Below are 21,670 nucleotides of genomic sequence, written 5' to 3'. Positions count from 1 at the left end.
GGGCTAACAAAGCATGCAGAGAAACAGACATACTACAGTCAGTAATTGTAGAACTACAAAGTGCTTCTATATGGTAAGTGGAGCTGATAAAATAGACAGTGTAGAAACAAGGAGGTGGTTTTAATGTTATGTCTGATTGGTGTATCTATCCATCCATCCATTTCCATGCTTGGTTCTGTTTGTTTGCCGGATTTTAGGTGGAACAAGACTCGAGTTCTGCCCTGTTTACTCCAGGCATTCTATTTATCCTCATGTTAAATTGCCTGGCTAAGAGCAATTAAGGTTTTGTCCCCACAAATACAAACAGCAGGGCTCAGAATATAAATCCTGGCAGCTAGGTACACCAGTGACAGAGCTGCTTGAATCCCGTCTCAGACGAATTTCGTTCTCCTGGACAGTTTTTGTTCCCTGGGGTAATTCCGGGCGCTCGGGGCTAGTTGCATTTCTTGGAATAGACTCCACCTTCACCCACTTTATGGCATCCCTACTTAAAGCTGAAAATTGCTGTCTAGCACCTATTTAAACCCATGAGATGTTTCAATTCACTGTGTAGAGTGAGCTTTTCCATCCACATCATGATGTTTTTCCTGCCTAGCACTTTTTGTTCTTGATTGTCAGGCTTCGTCGTGGTCTTTGGGTATTAAAACCTTAATTGATCTCCTGTAAAATGTTTAATAGATCTCGTTTTCTTGAGAGGTTTTTTGAGCTTGATTTTTTCAAACGTTATTTTGCAATACTTTAAGATGTTGCCTCCTTTTAGTGCAATTTAGCTTAATCAATAATCTCTGTCGGTGGGGCGTTCTCAGTGACACAGATCAGAGAGTTCGTTGGATATCAGGTGAAACAAGATTGAGTTCTATGTTGTTCATTTCAGCCCCTCAATTAAAGCTGTAATGTTTCTCTGTGTTGAATTGTCTGTCTGAGAATTGTTTTCCCTTTAATACTAAATGCAGAATAACATTACTGATAATAAAGAAAAAGCTGTTTTATTCATATATTTATATCACTACTAATATTTTTTATTATTAATTTAATATTGCATATACACTGATCAGCCATAGCATTAAAACCACCTCACTGTCCATTTTATCAGCTCCACTTCCCATATAGAAGCACTTTTTAGTTCTACAATTACTGACTGTAGTCCATCTGTTTCTCTGCATACTTTTTTAGTCTGCTTTTATCTTGCTTTTTAATGGTCAGGACCACTACAGAGCAGGTATTATTTGGGTGGTGGGTCATTCACAGCACTGCAGTGACACTGACATGGTGGTGGTGTGTTAGTGTGTGTTGTGCTGGTATGAGTGGATAAGACACAGCAGTGCTGATGGAGTTTGTCACTGTCACTGCTGGACTGAGAATAGTCCACCAACCAAAAATATATCCAGCCAACAGCGCCCCGTGGGCAGCGTCCTGTGACCACTGATGAAGGTCTAGAAGATGACCAACTCAAACAGCAGCAATAGATGAGCGATCGTCTCTGAGTTTACATCTACAAGGTGAACCAACTAGGTAGGAGTGTCTAATAGAGTGGACAGTGAGTGGACACGGTATTTAAAAACTCCAGCAGCGCTGCTGTGTCTGATCCACTCATACCAGCACAACACACACTAACACACCACCACCATGTCAGTGTCACTGCAGTGCTGGGAATGATCCACCACCCAAATAATACCTGCTCTGTGGTGGTCCTGTGGGGGTCCTGACCATTGAAGAACAGGGTGAAAGCAGGCTAAAACAGTATGTAGAGAAACAGATGGACTACAGTCAGTAATTGTAGAACTACAAAGGGCTTTTATATGGTAGGTGGAGCTGATGAAGGTCAGTAATGCGTTACTCTAATCTGACCGCATTTTTCAGTAACGAGTAATCTAACGCGTTACTATTTCCAATCCAGTAATCAGATTAAAGTTACTTATCCAAGTTACTGTGCGTTACTATTTTTGTCATTTTCCTTAGTAAAAAGATATATTTTTGCTTTCTTCTTGCGTCTCGGGGAGTGACGTCTGGCCTATGCGACAGTTAAGTCACGGGCTGCGTCCGGAATCGGTTACTTACAGATTGTGCACTAGATTGGAGGAAGTGTGCACTACTCGGCCAACGCCGAGTGATGACGTGGGGACGTGATGACGTAATATCACCATGGTTACAGACTCATTACAAATCCCACTCGCCAAAATATAGGATATTTATTGTCTTTTTGTTATTTATTTGTCTTTAAAAATGTTTTATTTTATTTATCTTACTTACACTTGTGAACAGAGGACTCCGTTTTCCGCGTCTTTCTTGTTTCTTATTCCGCTTCAATCGCAGCTCCAGTTGCATTATGGGATACATTAGCGGACCGCATTATATAACTAATAAAGTAACTTGTAATCTAATTTAGTTACTTTTAAAATCAAGTAATCCATGAAGTAACTAAGTTACTTTTTAAAGGAGTAATCAGTAATCAGATTACTTTTTCAAGGTAACTATGCCATCACTGGTGGTTTTAATGTTATGGCTGGTCGGTGTATATATACAGTGATCAGGCATAACATTATGACCACCTTCGCTCCCCATGTGCATCAATGAGCCTTGGCTGCCCATGACCCTGTCACCGGTTTACCACTGTTCTTTCCTTGGACCACTTTTGATGGATACTGACCACTGCAGACCGGGAACACCCCACAAGAGCTGCAGTTTTGGAGATGCTCTGACCCACTCTTCTAGCCATCACAATCTGGCCCTTGTCAAACTCGCTCAAATCTTCACGCTCGCCAATTTTTCCTGCTTCTAACACATCAACTTCGAGGATAAAATGTTCACTTGCTGCGTAATATATCCCACCCATTAACAGGTGCCGTGATGAAGAGATAATCATTGCTATTCACTTCACCTGTCAGTGGTCAGAATGTTAATCCTAGTCGGTGTATATATGTGTGTGTGTGTGTGTGCTAACTCCTTCTACCAGTACCAAGGAATAAATAAAAAAAATGGAGTTGCTGTTCTGCTCTGAGCTTCAAACATTCTCTTCTTGTACCTTCAGTCTTCATTCGTGGCCCCCTCATGCTGTACAAAACACATTTCCGACCCTCTGGAGGAATCTTATATCTCTTCTTTTCATAGCATAAAGCAACTTTTAGCTTTAAACTTCAAATATCTTTTAACTTTTCTTTGTCTTTCTTGATACATGCTTCAGCGCACCCATTCTGCACCACTGGAGCATGTAAAAATGTGTTTTAGTATTGTATAGAAACTTTTTCTGTGTGCTTTCCAAACAATCAGTCTCAAAAACAGTCGCCGAAGGTCAAACACATGCAAATGTTTTAGCTTAAGGCTGACTTTGGGTGGATTGCTGGATCAAGTCAAGACTAAGATCCTTAAAATTATCATCAAAGTCTTGTTATTGACTTCCATGTTGGTACTAAGCAGCTTACAGCTTCATCTATTGTACGGCCCGCAGCTGTAATTGGAAGCCGCGGGGATCGATCGTATCATCTGCTGAGATTTTCCAAGCCAATTAGGGGATTACCCTCCAGTGCTAATAGCAGAAAACAGGAGGGAATTAAAAATAGAACCAGAGAAAAAAGCCTTCGTTTAGGAGATGTTACAATAGACGTGTCTCATCCTGGATATCTAATATTTTAAGTAATTTTGTAGGCTCATACTTTGAATTCTTTGATCTGCAGTAACTATTTTATTTTGGGCCAAGGTGACTTTGCAGCCTGTCTAGGGAACTGTGGGTTACATTTGTGGGAACGCACCCTGGACAGGATGTCCCTCCATTACAGTCTATCACACCCTCAATCATTTAAACCTAAGGACATCGAACAGTCAACAACCCGAGGAGTCTGGATTATCTGTGTTTAGCGTTTAGGTTTGAACCATACACCCTAGAACTGTGCTACACACCCTTGCCACCCCTAGTCAAATACTGTACTCTGTATTTATTCATCTTCACTACCAGCTACTGTTGATTCTGATCTGGATTAAGCGGTGGGTCAGTGGGTAGCACTATCACCTCACAGCAAGAAGGTGGAATGGTCTGGGTCCTTTATGTGTGGAATTTGCATGTTCTCCCTGTGTCGGGAGCTCCGGCTTCCTCCCACAGTCCAAACACATGCAATTGAGATGAACTGGAGATACAAAATTGCCCATGACTGTGTTTGACATTAAAGACTTGAACTGATGAATCTTGTGTAACCAGTAACTACCTGTCCTGTCATGAATGTAACCAAAGTGTGTAAAACATGACGTTAAAATTCTAATAAATAAATAAATAAATGATCTGGGTTATGGTTGGTCAAAAGCCTATTCTGAAAAAAGAAAAAAACACTATGGTTAGGACACCAGTGCATCATAGGTGGCCACTTATTCAAACCTAGGTACAATTTAGAGCAGCCAATCACTGCTAGTATTGGCAGGCTGCTTTTTCGGCCTGGTTTGAGCTCAGTAAACACATTGATCAGCCTCATTATGGCGAGCTGGAGTGCTGACACACTTAAGAGTCTCACTTGTCTCAGTAAAGATCAAGATAAATCAATCATGCTTGTGAATAATCTGGTGGGCTACACCACAAGCTTTCTCCTGCTTTACCTAATCATGCTAATGCACATCCTAATTTATCCAAAAAGAGGCAAAGAAACACCAGTGGATTGCTTGAGATACACTATATGACCAAAAGTATCTGGACATGTGATTATGAGCTTGTTGGACATCTTATCTCATCAAAAACAAATGGTATTAAAACAGAGATGTGATTTTTTTTCAGCCTTTTGAGAGGTCTTCTTACAAGACAGTATCTTACAATATCTGTGGGAATTTGTGCCCATTCAGTCAAATAAACATTTGTATGGTTGGGCACAGAAAGCCTCATTTGATGTTCCAGTTCATTCAGAAACTGTTCAGTGGGGCTGAGGTCAGGGCTCTGTACAGGCCAAGCTTTAAACCAAGCTTCTTTTCATTATCCAAAGTGACTTACAGTTGTGACAGTATAAAATCTAAGCAATTGAGGGTTAAGGGCCTCGCTCAAGGGCCCAACAGTGGCAAACTGGCAGTGGTGGGGCTTGAACCAACAACCTTCTGATTACAGCACCTTAACCAGTAGGCTACAACTGCCCAAAGCATTTATACAAGCATTTATAGAGCTTGCTTCATGCACAGGGGCACAGTCATGCTGAAACAGGAAAGGGCCTTCCCTAAACTGTTGTTGCAAAGTCTGAAGCATTTAATGTTATTTATATAATTGATTGAATACACTTGCTAGCAATTGCTGTGGCTGAAACTCATGAATTCAAAAATTACAAGAGGTGAGCCGCTCAGGTGGCGCAGTGGTAAAACACACTAGCACACCAGAGCTGAGATTTTGAATACATCGTATGCTGCATGAACAGCAGGATAGGGGTAGGATAAAGCCGGATAGGGACCTCATAACTGAGCGAATTACGACCTCTGCTGGCTGATTGATGGTGTCTGCACAGACTCAAGGGATAATGCGTTGATCAAGGTGTACATATGAACGGCATATGAACTCGTGTTGTGTGGGTGAAAAGATGCAGTCGGCTACTGCACACGTGTCGGAGGGGGGCATGTGACAGTCTCGCTCTCCTCAGTCGGGGTGGGGGGTCAGCTCCAGTAGAGAGCATAAAGCAATTGGGTATAAATTGGACACGCTAAAAATCGGTGGAAAAAGGGATAAGAAAAATGCGAGGTGTCCCAATATTTTTTGATCATTTAGTGTATTTGCTTCATAAAACTATTAAAAAGTAAGTGAGCCTGGCACCACTCCTCAGATCCAGAAACTCTCTCCTGCTTAACATTCCGGCCGTGATCCCCAGGCTGCCGTGAGGCTTGTCACAGTGAGCGCTTTTAGTAAAAGGGGGCAGCCGTCTCTTTGATGTGGTGCCAGGTGACATTTAGAGGGTTTGGAAACTTAACCCACGGGCTAAGTGGGTGGTCTGAGCTTCAGTTGGGAATACAGATTAGGAGGAGAACGGCCGGTGGTTCAGTGGCTGGTGGAAATGACATGATTTCTAAATTTCAGTGACAGATGTTAGTGTCTCTATATTTGATGACGCAAATGGAAATCGATAACACTGTAGCGCATACGCTGCGATTTCAGACATCTTACACTTTTATATATGACATATGCTATGCGCATTATTATTTACTTTTATAGCATTGAGCAGACGCTTTTATCCAAAGTGACTTATAATAACTGTATACAATCCAATCTGGGTGGCTCAGTGGGTAGCACTGTCGCCTCACAGCAAGAAGGTCATGAATTCGATTCCCAGGTGGAGCGGTCTGGGTCCTTTCTGTGTGGAGTTTACATGTTCTCCCCCTGTTTGCATGGGTTTTCTCTCCCACAGTACAAAAACATGCAGATGGGTGAACTGGAGAATGAATGTAACCAAAGTGTGTAAAACATGGCATTAATAATCCTAATAAATAAATAAATGTACACAGTTAAAAGGTAAGGGCCTTACTCAAGGGCCCAACAGTTGCAACCTTACAATTTATCAATCAATCAATCAATCAATTTATAGCAGCTTTTCTCATAGCACAGTTAGTAGCAGGTATCAGGAGCTGGTTGTCTGATAAGCTGCAGCTTTAATAAATTAACTCACTCATTTACTCACTCTCTTAACCGCTTATCCAATTAGGGTTGCGGGGGGCAGATACACATACACACACACACACACACACACACACATTCACCTATAGGGCAATTCAGTGTCTCCAATTAACCTGACTGCATGTTTTTGGACTCTCAGAGAAAACCCATGCAGACACAGGGAGAACATGCAAACTCTGTACAGAAAGGACCTGGACCGCCCAGCCTGGGGATCGAACCCAGGACCTTCTTGCTGTGAGGCGAAAGTGCTAGTGTAAAACATTAAAATCCTAATAATTATTTAAAAAAAATTTTTTAAATCCATGTGGTTAAGAGGTATGGGCTTTGCTCAAGTGCCCAACAGTTGCAACTTGGCAGATGGCTGGCTTATACCAGCGACCTTCCAATTACTAGTCCGGTACCTTAACCACTTGCGACTGTAACAGCCTCTACTCTTTGAGGACGGCTTTCCACTAGATGTCTACATTTCTGTGGGAATTTTGACTAAAAAAACAGGACACAGGGGTTCCCTCATTGTTTTGAGTGTTTGTCAGCATGTGGTTCTCTGATTTATAGCAGCTTTTCATTTCAGAGACAGTTAGTAGAAGGTACCAGGAGCTGGTTGTCTGATGAGCTACAGCTTCAAAAATGTACACTATACGACTAAATTACAATAGAAAGGCCTGCACTTGACCTGCATTTGCAACTTTTACCCTTCTCTTGGACTACTAACACCTAAGCTGCAGTTGCTCAGACTACATAATTATTTCCGATATACACCGGTCAGGCATAACATTATGACCACCTAATATTGTGTTGGTCCCCCTTTTGCTGCCAAAACAGCCCTGACCCATCGAGGCACAGAGTCTGACACCTTTCTATCAGAACCAGCATTAACTTTTTCAGCAATTTGAGCTACAGGAGCTCGTCTGTTGGATCAGACCACACAGGCCAGCCTTCGCTCCCCACGTGCATCAATGAGCCTTGGCCGCTCATGACCCTGTCGCTGGTTTACCACTGATCCTTCCTTGAACCACTTTTAATAGATACTGACCACTGCAGACCAGGAACACCCCACAAGAGCTGCAGTTTTGGAGATGCTCTGACCCAGTCGTCTAGCCATCACAATTTGGTCCTTGTCAAACTCACTCAAATCCTTACGCTCGGTAATTTTTCCTGCCTGTAACACATCAACTTTGAGGATAAAATTTTCACTTGCTGCGTAATATATCCCACCCACTAACAAGTGCCGTGATGAAGAGATAATCAGTGTTATTAGCGTTGTTAGCGGTCATAATGTTATGCCTAGTCGGTGTAGTTTACACTTTAATACTACCTCAGACCTCACAAATATTCTGTATTGACTGTATATGCATATTTGTCTTATGTTTTTGTCTATTGTCTATTGTTTATGCACTATTGTATTTTATATCTCCACCAAAGAGGCCGTCTGACAGTGTTTTGTTATACTGTACAATGGAATTGAATTAAATTGAACTAATCTGATCTCTTTCTGCTTTCAATACATAAAAATACAGTATGGATGTTAAAATATGGTTCCTGATAAAGTAAACCTTACTTTTAGGTGTAACAACAATGTGCATTAGCGAGAATAAAATGTAACAGTTTGTCTCTGGGATTTTGACTCTTAGGTTTTGGTGCCATCAGCAATTTATGCATGATTAAAAAATTAAACTAGCCTAGATTAGCTAATTACCCAGTAATCTGTTTGGGGTCAGGAGCGGGGTCTGTATACACACATTTAGTTTACAGGATGTTTTGGGCAGGATGTAGGGGTAATGTGTCATTAACCTCCTGTCAGTCACTCTATAAACATGCTGCCAATAAGCCTTAATTACCTAAATGCAAATAGACTCTGGCGCTAAATAGCAAGTGTCACGAGGTCAATTAGCATGTAGAAAAAAAATGTCCATCTTGTAACCACATAATTCTACTCAATGCACCCTTAAAATGATGTTTGCTTTTAATCTCTCTAGGGTAAAGAGAAGTTCCTGCAGATTCTGAACCGCTACATGGAGGTCCATGGTACAGTGTACTATGAAACACAGCGCCCCCCAGAGGTTCCTGCTTTCGTTAAGAACCATGGATTACTGCCCCAAGAGGAGCTACAACAGCTTCTGCGCAAAGCCAAGGTGGATTCACAAGTCTCTCAGTCAACAATTTGAAGTCAATCAAATTTATTTCTATAGTGCTTTTTACAGTGGACATTATCTCAAAGCAACTTTACAGCATCCAGGACCGACAGTCCAAAAAAACCCTGCTGGGCAAGCCAGGGGCAATAGTGGCAAGGAAAACACCTTTAAAATTATAGGAAGAAACACTGAGAGGAACTAGACTCAGCAGGGACTTCCATCCTCCTTGGGTGGCCTGGAGAAAGTTTTGAATCAAGTGGGTTTAAACAAACCAAACATACACAAAAATTGTGTATGTTTGAAGTTATTGGGGAAAAAAACAGTTGTTCATTATTCAGTCCAGTCTGTTATAAAGTCAATAGTGAGTTCTGGACAATTTCAGTGCAAACATGTCAGGTGTCCATCACATCTAGCAGGAGCTGCATTGTTGGCACGGCAGTCTCAAACTGGCAGCCTTCAACCTTCGATAAGTAAACAGGTTCCCATCATAACCACCTCAGTGTAAAAAACAGAAGATGAAGTTAAAATGTGATATGAAACCTGCACGCCACTTCTTACACCCCTAGTTATTACATCATAACCAAAGGAAGATTACAGCACATTGTAATCCAGTAATTGGTTGTAGTTCCTTCTTGATCGTCCATCCTGATTATCCAAACTTTATTTGTGTTGTTTCACAACAGCTCTTCATTGGCTTTGGTTTTCCCTATGAAGGACCCGCCCCTTTAGAAGCAATAGCCAATGGATGTATTTATCTGCAACCCAAGTTTCATCCTCCTCACAGTTCACTCAATCACGAGTTCTTCAGAGGGAAGCCGACGTCCAGACAGGTGAGAAATTCTTCTATTATATTATTTAAACATAAGGGTTCAAAAGGATATACAATGATCAGGCATAATATTATGACCACCCTCCTAATATTGTGTTGGTCCCCCTTTTGCTGCCCCATACACAACAAATAGTGATGCACTGTGTATTCTGACACTATCAGAACTATCTATCAGAACCATCATTAACTTCTTCAGCAATCTGAGCTACAGTAGCTTGTCTGTTGGATCGGACCACACGGGCCAGCCTTCGCTCCCAATGTGCATCAGTGAGCCTTGGTCACCCATGACCCTGTCACCGGTTTACCACTGTTCCTCCCTTGGACCACTTTTGATAGATAATGACCACTGCAGACCAGGAACAAGAGCTGCAGTTTTGGAGATGCTTTGTTATGCCTGGTTGCTGTAAGTGCAACATTCTTAAAGAAAAAGGTGCTACAGTAAAAGAGTTTGACACTTGGGTTGGACCCACCTATAAAGGACCATCTTCTTAACTTTTTTGATCAATATTCAGTTGGAAAACATAACTTCAGGGATCCAGGGTTCGAATCTTAAGAGGTGCAGTTGGCTGACCACTTTACAAGCAAAGATGGGTTATGGCTTAGCACTGTGTGCCGAACTTTATAAGAAAGTATCTATCAAAAGTGGTCCAAGGAAGGAACAGTGGTAAACCGGTGACAGGGTCATGGGCAGCCAAGGCTCATTGATGCACATGGGAAGTGAAGGCTGGCCTGCTTGGTCCGATCCAACAGACGAGCTATATTAAACAATATAACAAATGACAACTATCATCTATCACAGTTTAGGTAAAAATCTATACACAAAGGGAGGTCCATAAACACATGGTTTGATAAGTTTGGTGTGGAGGAACAGCAGTGGTCTGCACAGAGCCCTGACCTCAACCATATTAACTACCTTTGGGACAAATTAGGGACAAGTGTCAGCTGTGAGTCAGCCCTTCTTGTCCAACATCAGTGCACAACCTTACTAATGTAAGGTGAGGTGGGGGGCACCTGTGACAAACAAAATTAAAGTTTAGCACCGTTTTTAAATGCTTAGTAGAAGCATTATGCTAATGAGTCTTTTCTAATTGGCACCTGTTAACTTTCATTTTATCCAAATTTGAATTAAATGAGATTTCCATTAAATGGAAAATGGGCTAATTCACTCAGTTAAATTGCAAAGGGGAGAAGGGGACGTCATTAAATTACTCTGAAATGCTTTGCTGTTCTGCAGATAATTGTTTTTGTCAGAAAAACTTAAGTGATGCTCAGCTAAACCATTAGCTTTCTTCCTGCTGCTCAGTTGGAAGTGTCAAAGCTCAAAGAAACAGAAAATTGTACTTTGTTTCAAGTCTTGGTGCAGCACCTACACTGATGAGGCATAACATTATGAGCACCTTCCTAATAATGTGTTGGTCACCCTTTTACTGCCCCATACACAACAAACTGTGATGCACTGTGTATTCTGACACCTTTATATCAGAACCAGCATTAACTTCTTCAGCAATTTCAGCTACAGTAGCTCGTCTGTTGGATGCGAGCATCAATGAGCCTTGGCCGCCCATGACCCTGTCCCAGGTTTACCATTGTTTCTTCTTTGGACCACTTTTGATAGATACTGACCACTGCAGACCGGGAACACCACACAAGAGCTGCAATTTTGGAGATGCTTTGACCCACTCATCTAGCCATCACAATTTGGCCCTTGTCAAACTCGCTCAAATCCGTACGCTCACCCATTTTTCCTGCTTCTGACACATCAACTTTGAGGATAAAATGTTCACTTGCTGCCTAATATATCCCACCCACTAACAGGTGCCGTGATGAAGAGATAATCAGTGTTATTCAATTCACCTGTCAGTGGACACAACAGGCCATGTCTGAAGGGAGAAAGGCCGAATTGGGTAAACCCTTTTCTTGCAACAATTATAACCACAATTCCTACTTTCTGGTCAAGGTGCCAGCACAAACCGAGAAAGAATGTTTGAAGAAAAATTTGGTTCTCCATATCTGCTAAGCCTCTCTTTGAGAATCCACTGCTGGCTAGAGTAAAGATGTGGCGTGTGCCAGCCCACAGCCGTCCTCAATAAGCGATTCTGTGCACAAAGAGGAAGACAATGCCACTCCAAAAATGCCACTTTGTAATTCATGAACCACATTTGTACACATACGAGATATGATTGATTAGCTGAATTTAGCCCAGATGTATTTATTTATTTATTTATTTTACCTGAACCAGGTGTCGTCTCAGCACCCGTATGCTGAGCAGTACATTGGACGTCCTCACGTCATGACCGTTGACTACAACAACTCCCAGGAATTCGAGACTGCAGTCCGAGAAATTATGAGAACTAAGGTGAGGTCAAAAATTATCAATGTGTTAAAAATAAGGGTTTCATTTTTGTCTGTTTATTTTTTATTGTATTTTGTGGATGTACAATTTAAGCCACACTGTTCAAAAAATATCAGCTAATTTAAACAGCAATGAAAAAAACCATTAAACTCAAATACTTTTTTAGTTTTTTATTTGCTACTAAAATAAAATCAGACATAAAATCAGCAGCAGGGACAAAATTACACACTAAGCATCACAAAATTGATAGTATTGCAGTCTTGAATTAAACCAATCACATATCAGACTTTTATTGGCTTGATAAGGATGAGAAATTGGCCAGTATACACTGATCAGCTATAACATTAAAACCACCTCCTTGTTTCTACACTCACTGTCCATTTCATCAGCTCCACTTACCATATAGAAGCACTTTGTAGTTCTACAGTTACTGACTGTAGTCCATCTGTTTCTCTACATTCCTTTTTAACCTGCTTTCACTCTGTTCTTTAATGGTCAGGACCCCTACAGGACCACCACAGAGCAGGTATTATTTAGATGGTGAATCATTCTCAGCACTGCAGTGACACTGACATGGTGGTGGTGTGTTAGTGTGTGTTGTGCTGTTATGAGTGGATCAGACACAGCAGTGCTGCTGGAGTTTTTAAATGCTGTGTCCACTCACTGTCCACTCTATTAGACACTCCTACCTAGTTGGTCCACCTTGTAGATGTAAAGTCAGAGACGATCGCTCATCTATTGCTGTTTGAGTTGGTCATCTTCAAGACCTTCATCAGTGGTCACAGGATGCTGCCCACAGGGTGCTGTTGGCTGGATATTTTTGGTTGGTGGACTATTCTCAGTCCAGCAGGGACAGTGAGGTGTTTAAAAACTCCAGCAGTGCTGCTGTATCTTATCCACTCATACCAGCACAACACACACCAACACACCACCACCATGTCAGTGTCACTGCAGTGCTGAGAATGATCCACCACCCAAATAACACCTGCTCTGTAGTGGTCCTGTAGGGGTCCTGACCATTGAAGAACAGGGTGAAAGCAGGCTAAAACAGTATGTAGTGAAGCAGATGGACTACAGTCAGTAATTGTAGAACTACAAAGTGCTTCTATATGGTAGGTGGAGCTGATAAAATGGACAGTAAGTGTAGAAACAAGGAGGTGGTTTTAATGTTATGGCTGATCAGTGTACACTCTATGTGGACATCTGACCATGAGTCTGTTAGAAGTCCTATTTTAAAACTCTAGCCATTAATATGATCCATAAACACTCAACATAAATTATGGCCCTGCTCCAACACAGTCTTTACTTTTTTGGAACAACTGTCCATGAGGATTTTGAATGTGTCTGTAGGAATTTGTAATGCCATTACAGTACAGTAAACTTATTGGATTGTTCATGGGACCAGTTTGGGATGACTTGTACCTTTTCTGAGGGAAAATTATGGTCATAAAGGGATGCACATGGTTACCAACTACTCTCCCACAGAAGCTGCTGCATTTAAACCGTACACAAGTATTTTATTGTGTATTAAGGTACCCAGTGTGGTTGCCTTTTATGTCAAACAAACATCCACACCACTATTACATCACCAGCAGCAGCCTGAATGTTGACCTCCATTAATTTAGGGTGTTCATATCTAAATCTGAATGTCATCACAGAAATCAAGATTCTGTACATTCTGTAGATAGGTTTTCTGTAACCCTGTCTGTTCCTGGCTGACAGGAATGAAACCTGGTGTGATCTCCTGCTGTGGTAGTTCATCTGCCTCAAGGGTTTATGTGCTGTTCATGTATCTGCTCACTTGAGTGGTTGAGTTACCGTACTCTTCTCTTCTGATCTCTTAAACTGACAAGGTGTTTCCACCCACAGAACTTCTGCTTACTGTTTTTATTTGTTTGTTTGTTTGTTTTTGCATTATCAGATTACATTTCCCCCCATTCTAAAGTTTACATTTACATTTTCGGCATTTAGCAGGTGCTTCTATCCAGAGCGACTTACAGAAGTGCTTCCATAGTAAACATTACCTTACTCTAGTACAAATCAGCTTAAGTGCTTGGTAAAGAGGTGATAAAGGTTTTTAATCGCTTTTTAAAGACTGCAAGCAACTCAGATGTTCAGACAGACAGGGGAAGTCCGTTCCACCACTTGCGTGCAAGTACAGAGAAGCACTTTGAGAGATGCTGTAGATTAAAGTTGCCAGTTTTACATAGGTGAACTATCAAGGTTAATAAGTTTAGGGCTTTGTGAATGTTTTGAAGACTCTTAAACCTTAAAGTTACTATATATATATATATATATATATATATTGTTTTATGCGTTTTCTCCCCTTTTTATCCCTTTTTAGCGCGTCCAATTGCCCGATTGCGTCATGCTTCCTCTCCACCAATACCGATCCCTGCTCTGATTGAGGAGAACGAAGCTAACCCACGCCCCCTCCGACACGTGGGCAGCATGCCGTACGCATCTTATCACCTGCACTTTGACGAGTACAGTGCAGCTCAGCGTTGTGTACGGAGAGACACACCCTGAGAGCACTCTTTTCTAATCTCTATGCAGGTGCCATTAATCAGCCAGCAGAGGTCGTAATTGCACTAGTCATGGGAGAGAGACTCCATCTGGCTTAGTCCCGCCCATATCTGAACAACAGGCCAATCATTGTTCATGTGGACGCTCAGCCTTAGCCGGCAGGCAGAGCTGAGTTTTGATAAGATGTATTCGAGATCCCAGCTCTGGTTCCCTCGTGTGTTTTTACCGCTGCACCACCTGAGCAGCCTAAGGTTACAATATTTAATATGTTAAATTCATGAACGTTCTGTAGATACAGCGAGCCAAACTGAAGTTGCACTCAGACTAAAATATTTACCAGCTTTCTACCAGCAACTTTCTTCTGTGGTTTCCACGATCAAATAGCAGTTAACCGCAGATCTCAATCAAACCGCTTTAGCAATCCCCTGTGGTAGAAAAACGGATCAGGAGGTGGAACGTATTAATTAGCCGCTCTGGAATCGGACGGCTCGGCTCGCAGCCGGCGTGGAGAGTCAATCGATCCGTGAACCCCTCTGGGCTCCCGCTAGCTGCAGGAAATGAGCATTGATTTGAGTGCTGTAGAGGCTGAATGAGTCAGAGAACTGCAACAGATGGAGATGAAAATGAAGAAGTGAAAAGTTTGGGATGCTGAAGAGGGTTCGGATTGGGCCAGTCAACTGAAATGTCGCCAGCTGTTACTGAGCCAGGTTAACCAGGATGCTAATGGTAACACCCAGTAAGATGTGGAAAGTGGTGTGAAAAAGTAATTGCCCCCTTTGTTATTGCCACTGTTATTGCATATGTTTACAGTACGATTCAGATCAATAAACTATAAAATAAAAAATATATATATACACACATTAGGCATAACATTATGACCACCTTCTTAATATTGTGTTGGTCCATGGGGTTCAGGTCTGGACTCTGTGGTGGCCAATCCATGTGTAAAAATGATGTCTCATGCTCCCTGAACCACTCTTTCACAATTTGAGCCCGATGAATCCTGGCATTGTCATCTTGGAATATGCCTGTGCCATCAGGGAAGAAAAAATCCATTGATGGAATAACCTGGTCATTCAGTATATTCAGGAAGTCAGCTGATCTCATTCTTTGGGCACATAACGTTGCTGAACCTAGACTTGACCAACTGCAGCAACCCCAGATCATAGCACTGCCCCCACAGGCTTGTACGGTAGGCACTAGGCATGATGGGTGCATCACTTCAGCCGCCTCTCTTCTTACCCTGATGCGCCCATCACTCTGGAACAGGGTACATCTGGACTCATCAGACCACATGACCTTCTTCCATTGCTCCAGAGTCCAATCTTTATGTCCCTAGCAAATTGAATCCGTTTTTGCCGGTTAGCCTCACTGACAAGTGGTTTTCTTAAGGCTACACAGCTGTTTAGTCCCAATCCCTTGAGTTCCCTTCGCATTGTGCGTGTGGAAATGCTCTTACTTTCACTATTAAACATCCCTGAGTTCTACTGGAGTTTTTCTACCATTTGATTTCACCAAACGTTTAAGTGATTGCCGATCACGATCATTCAAGATTTTTTTCTTACCACATTCCTTCTTCGAAGATGTTTCCCCACTGTCCTTCCACTTTTTAATAATGCGTTGGACAGTTCTTAACCCGATTTGAGTAGTTTCAGCAATCTCCTTAGATGTTTTCTCTGCTTGATGCATGCCAATAATTTGACCCTTCTGAAAGAGATTATGGTTTTGTGACACTTGTCAGATTGTTTTACAGTGGTTCGGTGGAGTCCTGTAGCCTTGAAAATGGCTTTGTAAACTTGTCAGCATGACTCACATAGTGGTTCGGTGGAGTCCTCTAGTCCTGCAAATGGCTTTGTAACACTTGTCAGCATGGCTCTCAGTGGTTCGGTGGAGTCCTGTAGCCTTGGAAATGACCTTGGTGGAGCCTTGGAAATGACTTTGTAACACTTGTCAGAATGGCTGTCAGTGGTTTGGTGGAGTCCTGTAGTTTTGTAAATGGTTTTTTAACACTTGTCAGCATGGCTCACATAGTGGTTCGGTGGAGTCCTGTAGCCTTGGAAATTCATTCCTGTGTTCTACTGGAAAACTCAACAACGACACATTTTAAAGTTTTTTGCAGAGTTTGACTGATTTTTACTAATAATCTTCTGGTTCTTTGTAGAGTCTGTTGGTTTTTGAGAGAAAAACAGCCCCTAAGCATCTTCGTGTACCTGTTTTGATAAGAGATGATTAAAATGATTCAGTTCTGCGGATAGTTTGGAGTTTATTCTCTGCAGTTCTGTAAAGTACAATGAATCAATAAATCTTTTTAATAAATCGATGCATCTGCAGTGCGGACGCTCACTGTTTGGCCTTTTTGAATATCTGTTAGTTTTTTAGAATATTTATGAACACAATCTAATGAATCTACTGTAGCGTTTCTATATTATTCAGTCACATCGATCGAGTGCTTTTTATCTCCTGTGCTTTGGATTCGGGGACAGAGCGAAATAGAATTAGTTCACTTGAGTGTAGAGTTTATTGAAGAGCAGCATTGAGGTAACGGATCAGTCACATCTGTGAACAGTGAAAACGAAAAATGTAATTTATCAACTCAGTGAATCTGACTGTCACAAATCCAAACGCAATTAGGCCTGACGAGCTCAGAAATGAGAGAATGTTTTACAGAAATAAATTACAGAAATCAATCACACACACACACACACACACACACATACATCGATTAGACATAACATTATGACCACCTTCCTAATAATGTGTTGGTCCCCCTTTTGCTGCCCCATACACAACAAACTGCGATGCACTGTGTATTCTGACACCTTTCTATCAGAACCAGCATTAACTTCTTCAGTAATTTAAGCTACAGTAGCTCGTCTGTTAGATCAGACCACACGGACCAGCCTTCGCTTCCCACGTGCATCAATGAGCCTTGGCCGCCCATGACTCTGTCGCCGGTTTACCACTGTTCCTTCCTTGGACCACTTTTAATAGATACATAATACAACATTAAGGATAAAATGTTCACTTGCTGCGTAATATATCCCACCCACTAACAGGTGCCGGGATGAAGAGATAATCAGTGTTATTAAATTCACCTGTCAGTGGTCATAATGTTATGCCTGATCGGTGTACATACAAGCATGTGAACACCTGACCATGAATTTGTTGGAGAACCTATTCCAAAAATATGGGCTCTAAAATGAACTTGCCCACTTTTTGTGGCCATAGCAGCTCCCCACTTGTGTGGAAAAGCTTTGCACAATACTTTGAAGTGTGGCTGTAAGAATTTGTGCCCATACATGGATGCCCCCAATTGTCTGTGAAGGCTTTTCACAATAATTTGAAGTGTGGCTGTAAGAATTTGTGCCCATTCAGTCTAATAGCATTTGTGAAGTCAGTCACTGATGATGGACACTGGTATTGAATAGGGTTTAGGGTCAAGGTCAGGACTCAAGTCTGTATGTGGACGCTCATAGACTGGCCGATAGCACCACTGGGGGTTCGAATCCCAGTGGTTGTGGGCCTAAGTGCCCCAAAAAGTATACAATTATTTTAGATAGTTAGTTTTGTACACCTGTTAGCAATCCATGATGATCAAAACATCAGAATGTAATAATTAGGAAGGGTGTCCACATACTTTTAGCCATATAGTGGATGTATTTTCTCTAACTTGGGTTAAATGACTTGAGTACTTATGAGTTTTGAGGTTTTTTACGCTGTGATGTCATATAGGTGAACCTACAAGGTATAATGTGTGTGTGTGTGTGTGTGTGTGTGTGTGTGTGTGTGTGTATTTCAGGTAGAACCATATTTGCCCTATGAGTACACCTGTGAAGGAATGCTTGAAAGAGTTCATGTGTACATTCAAAATCAGGTGGGTACACACACACACACACACACTCACACACCACACACACACACACACACACACACAGTTTTCAGCTGGCACCAGACAAGATCCTTTGTAATTTGTTAATTTATATTTACTTTGTGTAGGACTTTTGCCGCCCAGAGGCTGTGTTCCCACCTGCTAACGCCTCTAAAATCTGGCCCAGAGGTCCATTCAGAATGGTGCCCGACTCTGAACTGGTTACATGGGCTGCAAACGCGACGGCGCCACCCTGCTGGCCACCGCTGAGCTCTCTCAGACTCATGGAGTCCGTGGCGGGGCAGTCGTGTGTGGAAGCCTGCAGGACATTGGAGCTGGTTTGTGAACCCGCCTACTTCGGCTTCATCAATAACAAAGAGGCGCTAAGCACGTGAGTGTCCACTGTACACCCCATTAGAGGGGTTTGTGATTTAAATAAACAGATTTAACAAGAATCAGCTGTAATACTGTAGGAACCAACTAGCAACACCCTATTAACCACCTGGGATACAAAGGCAACCACAACACCATAATAACCAGCTGTAATACTGTAGCAGCCAACTAGCAACACCCTGTTAACCACCTGGGACACAAAGGCAACCACAACACCATAATAACCAGCTGTAATACTGTAGCAACCAACTAGCAACACCCTATTAACCACCTGGGATACAAAGGCAACCACAACACCATAATAACCAGCTGTAATACTGTAGCAGCCAACTAGCAACACCCTGTTAACCACCGGAAATCTATAAACAACACTAGTAACAATTAATTAACCACTTGCGATTGCTTAGCAATAACTAAGTGACCACTAGAAATAATATAGGAACTGCTTGGCAACAACCTTCTTTCCACATAAAATACAATACACAACAAGATACACTATATGGCCAAAAGTATTTGGACACCTAACCATGAGCTTGTTGGACATTACATTTCAAAAACAAATGGAATTAAAATTGAATGACCTTTATGTGATCTTGTCAGTTATAATAACAGCCACTCTTCTGAGAAGGCTTCTCACCAGAATTTGGAGTATGTCTGTTGGAATTTGTGCCCATTTAGTCAAAAAAGACTAGGAACTGATGTTGGTCAAGAAAGCCTCAGTTGATGTTCTAGTTCATTCCAAAGCTGTTCAGTGAAGTTTCTTTAAACCGAACAACAACAAAAAAACAAGGGCACAATCATGCTAAAACAGGAAAAGACCTTCCCTAAACTGTTGCACATGTTGGAGGTATATAATTTCCTTTATATAATTGATTTATTACACCTCTTAGCAACTGCTGTATGTAAAACACACAGATACAATCATTAGAAATTGTGTCCCAATACATTTCAGCATCACCCTAGTAAGCAACTGCAACACCATAGCAACCACATAGCAACATCTAAGCAACCAATTGAGATTTAATGTAAAACCACATAGAAAACCAAACCAAAACAGATACCAAAACCCAAGCAAACGTCTAGCGCTACCCTAGCAATACCAGAGCTGTGCAGTCACATTACATTTTCTGCAGATAACACACTTTTCTAGTAAATAATAAAATTATATCAGTCGTCAAGAGCAATTCATATCTGAGCCTGTATCTTCCAGGAAGCATAAATAAAATTGTGTATCATTTTATATGAGCTTGAAGAAACGATGGTGTCAGGACTCTGTAGTGTAGCTAGTTTCCTGAATGACAGCAGCGGTGAGGAACAGACAAAAGTGTTTTTCTCTTTATTATCCCCTCGCTTCCCTTCTAACCTTTAATATCTCACCTCCTCTCAGCCTCCATCTCTCTTCATTTAATCCAATCTCGATTTCTCCTCTCAGCCCTGCCACTCCGCTCCTTTCTCTTGTTTTTCCAGCTTTTAATCTTCTCTGTCTCACTTCTCTGATTTCCGCTCAGGTTGGAGGTGCAGTGCGAGGTGGTGGAGCTGGAGATGAACCACATATTTCCTGCCTTTTCTGTGGCAGGTCAAGAATGTGGACTACAAAAGGAACCTCTGCTTTTTAGCTGTGCCGGGCACAGCCCTAAATACAGGCGCATTTGCCCCTGCAGGGACTTCCGCAAAGGCCAGGTGGCGCTGTGCCGGGACTGCTTATGACAGTACAGGACTCAAACGGATTCGTTCCTTTTGGGGTTCTTTCTGTGGGAGCACATTTTTACTTCACAAGGCTGCAGGTCTTTCTGTGGTCCATGTTCAGGACATACATGGGTGAAGTCTCAGAGAAGACATTTAGTCTAGTTGTTATGACCGCTTCCTACTCCACGAACAGCTTGGAGATCTGGATGCACCGAAAATCCTTGATCACACTAGATATTTGTAATCCAATTTCCACATTTACATCCAATGCAAAAACAAAAAAAATCACCCAAGAAACCAGCAGATTTAATTAGTTAAACTCTCGATCCAGACTGACAGAAGCTCCTACTGCTGCAATATTACCCAATCATCTTCAAATGTTTAATAAAATGTAGCAACAAGGTTCACAACACTGTGTTAAACAGAATAAATTGTGTTAATGTTTGTATTAAATGATTGTGCTTTTTATTGAGGGCCAAGTTAGGTTAGCTTGCTAACAGCAACATGAGCAGGTGGATTACCAACAAACTCCCAATTTTTAAATCTCAGTGTAATGCTTTATGGGCTATGACGAGACAAAAAAGGGGGCGGGGGGGGGCACACACGCAATGTCAAACAAAACTTTTATTAATAACTAAAGACAAGACTAGAAGTTCACAAGACAGGTTGGAAGAAGACCAGACAAACTAACAAGACCTATGCTAACCTAAACTAAACACAAACATGGAATACAGTCAGTGCTTCTATATGGTAAGTGGAACTGATAAAGTGGACAGTGAGTGTAAAAACATGGAGGTGGTTTTAATGTTATGGCTGATCAGTGTATATACAGGAGCAGCTGAAGGAAATAAAAGTGCATTATTAAAACCTGTAATACCAGAATGGATTTACAAAAACTTGTCATAGCTAAAATGTTCAGCCTTATCATGTCCTATTTACGAGCAGCAAGTTTCTGGTGAGATCAGGGCTTTACTCGTGTGAGTTCTTATAGTGAAAAAGAAAGGATCTGGCAACCTTTGTGAAATCGTATGGCAGCCAGGACTTCAACATGGTTGAACAGTGATGGGTAAAAAGTAACGTGCATTCACTTACAAGACAAAAATAAAATTTTCTTACAGAGAAATGCAACTATCTGCACAACGTGGACAAGCAAAAGAATATTTTTATTCAAAGTGACCTGAAGGCAGATTGTACATTTTTATGAAAGTAGGTTTGTGATGTAACTTATGTAACTAATAAAAATGAAAGCTGAGCACTTGTTTAG

The 21,670-nt window shown here is 41.6% G+C and overlaps 1 protein-coding gene across 1 annotated transcript in view; it reads left to right on the top strand.

Moving 5' to 3' along the window:
- The window catches only part of LOC134316862 (alpha-1,6-mannosylglycoprotein 6-beta-N-acetylglucosaminyltransferase B-like), a 162,996-nt gene extending 142,047 nt beyond the window's left edge, over positions 1-20,949 (top strand). The window contains exons 12-17 of the mRNA XM_062997371.1: positions 8,596-8,751; positions 9,435-9,581; positions 11,820-11,936; positions 18,259-18,333; positions 18,456-18,718; positions 20,229-20,949. Coding sequence (XP_062853441.1) covers positions 8,596-8,751; positions 9,435-9,581; positions 11,820-11,936; positions 18,259-18,333; positions 18,456-18,718; positions 20,229-20,427 — 957 coding nt within the window. The 3' untranslated portion in view covers positions 20,428-20,949. The remainder of the gene's footprint in view (positions 1-8,595; positions 8,752-9,434; positions 9,582-11,819; positions 11,937-18,258; positions 18,334-18,455; positions 18,719-20,228) is intronic.
- Positions 20,950-21,670: the final 721 nt, after the last annotated feature.

Source organism: Trichomycterus rosablanca, chromosome 6 (genome assembly GCF_030014385.1).
Source record: "Trichomycterus rosablanca isolate fTriRos1 chromosome 6, fTriRos1.hap1, whole genome shotgun sequence".
Classification (NCBI taxonomy): Eukaryota; Metazoa; Chordata; class Actinopteri; order Siluriformes; family Trichomycteridae; genus Trichomycterus; species Trichomycterus rosablanca.
Note: the sequence above shows the minus strand (reverse complement) of the source record. Positions and strands in the feature narration are given on the sequence as shown.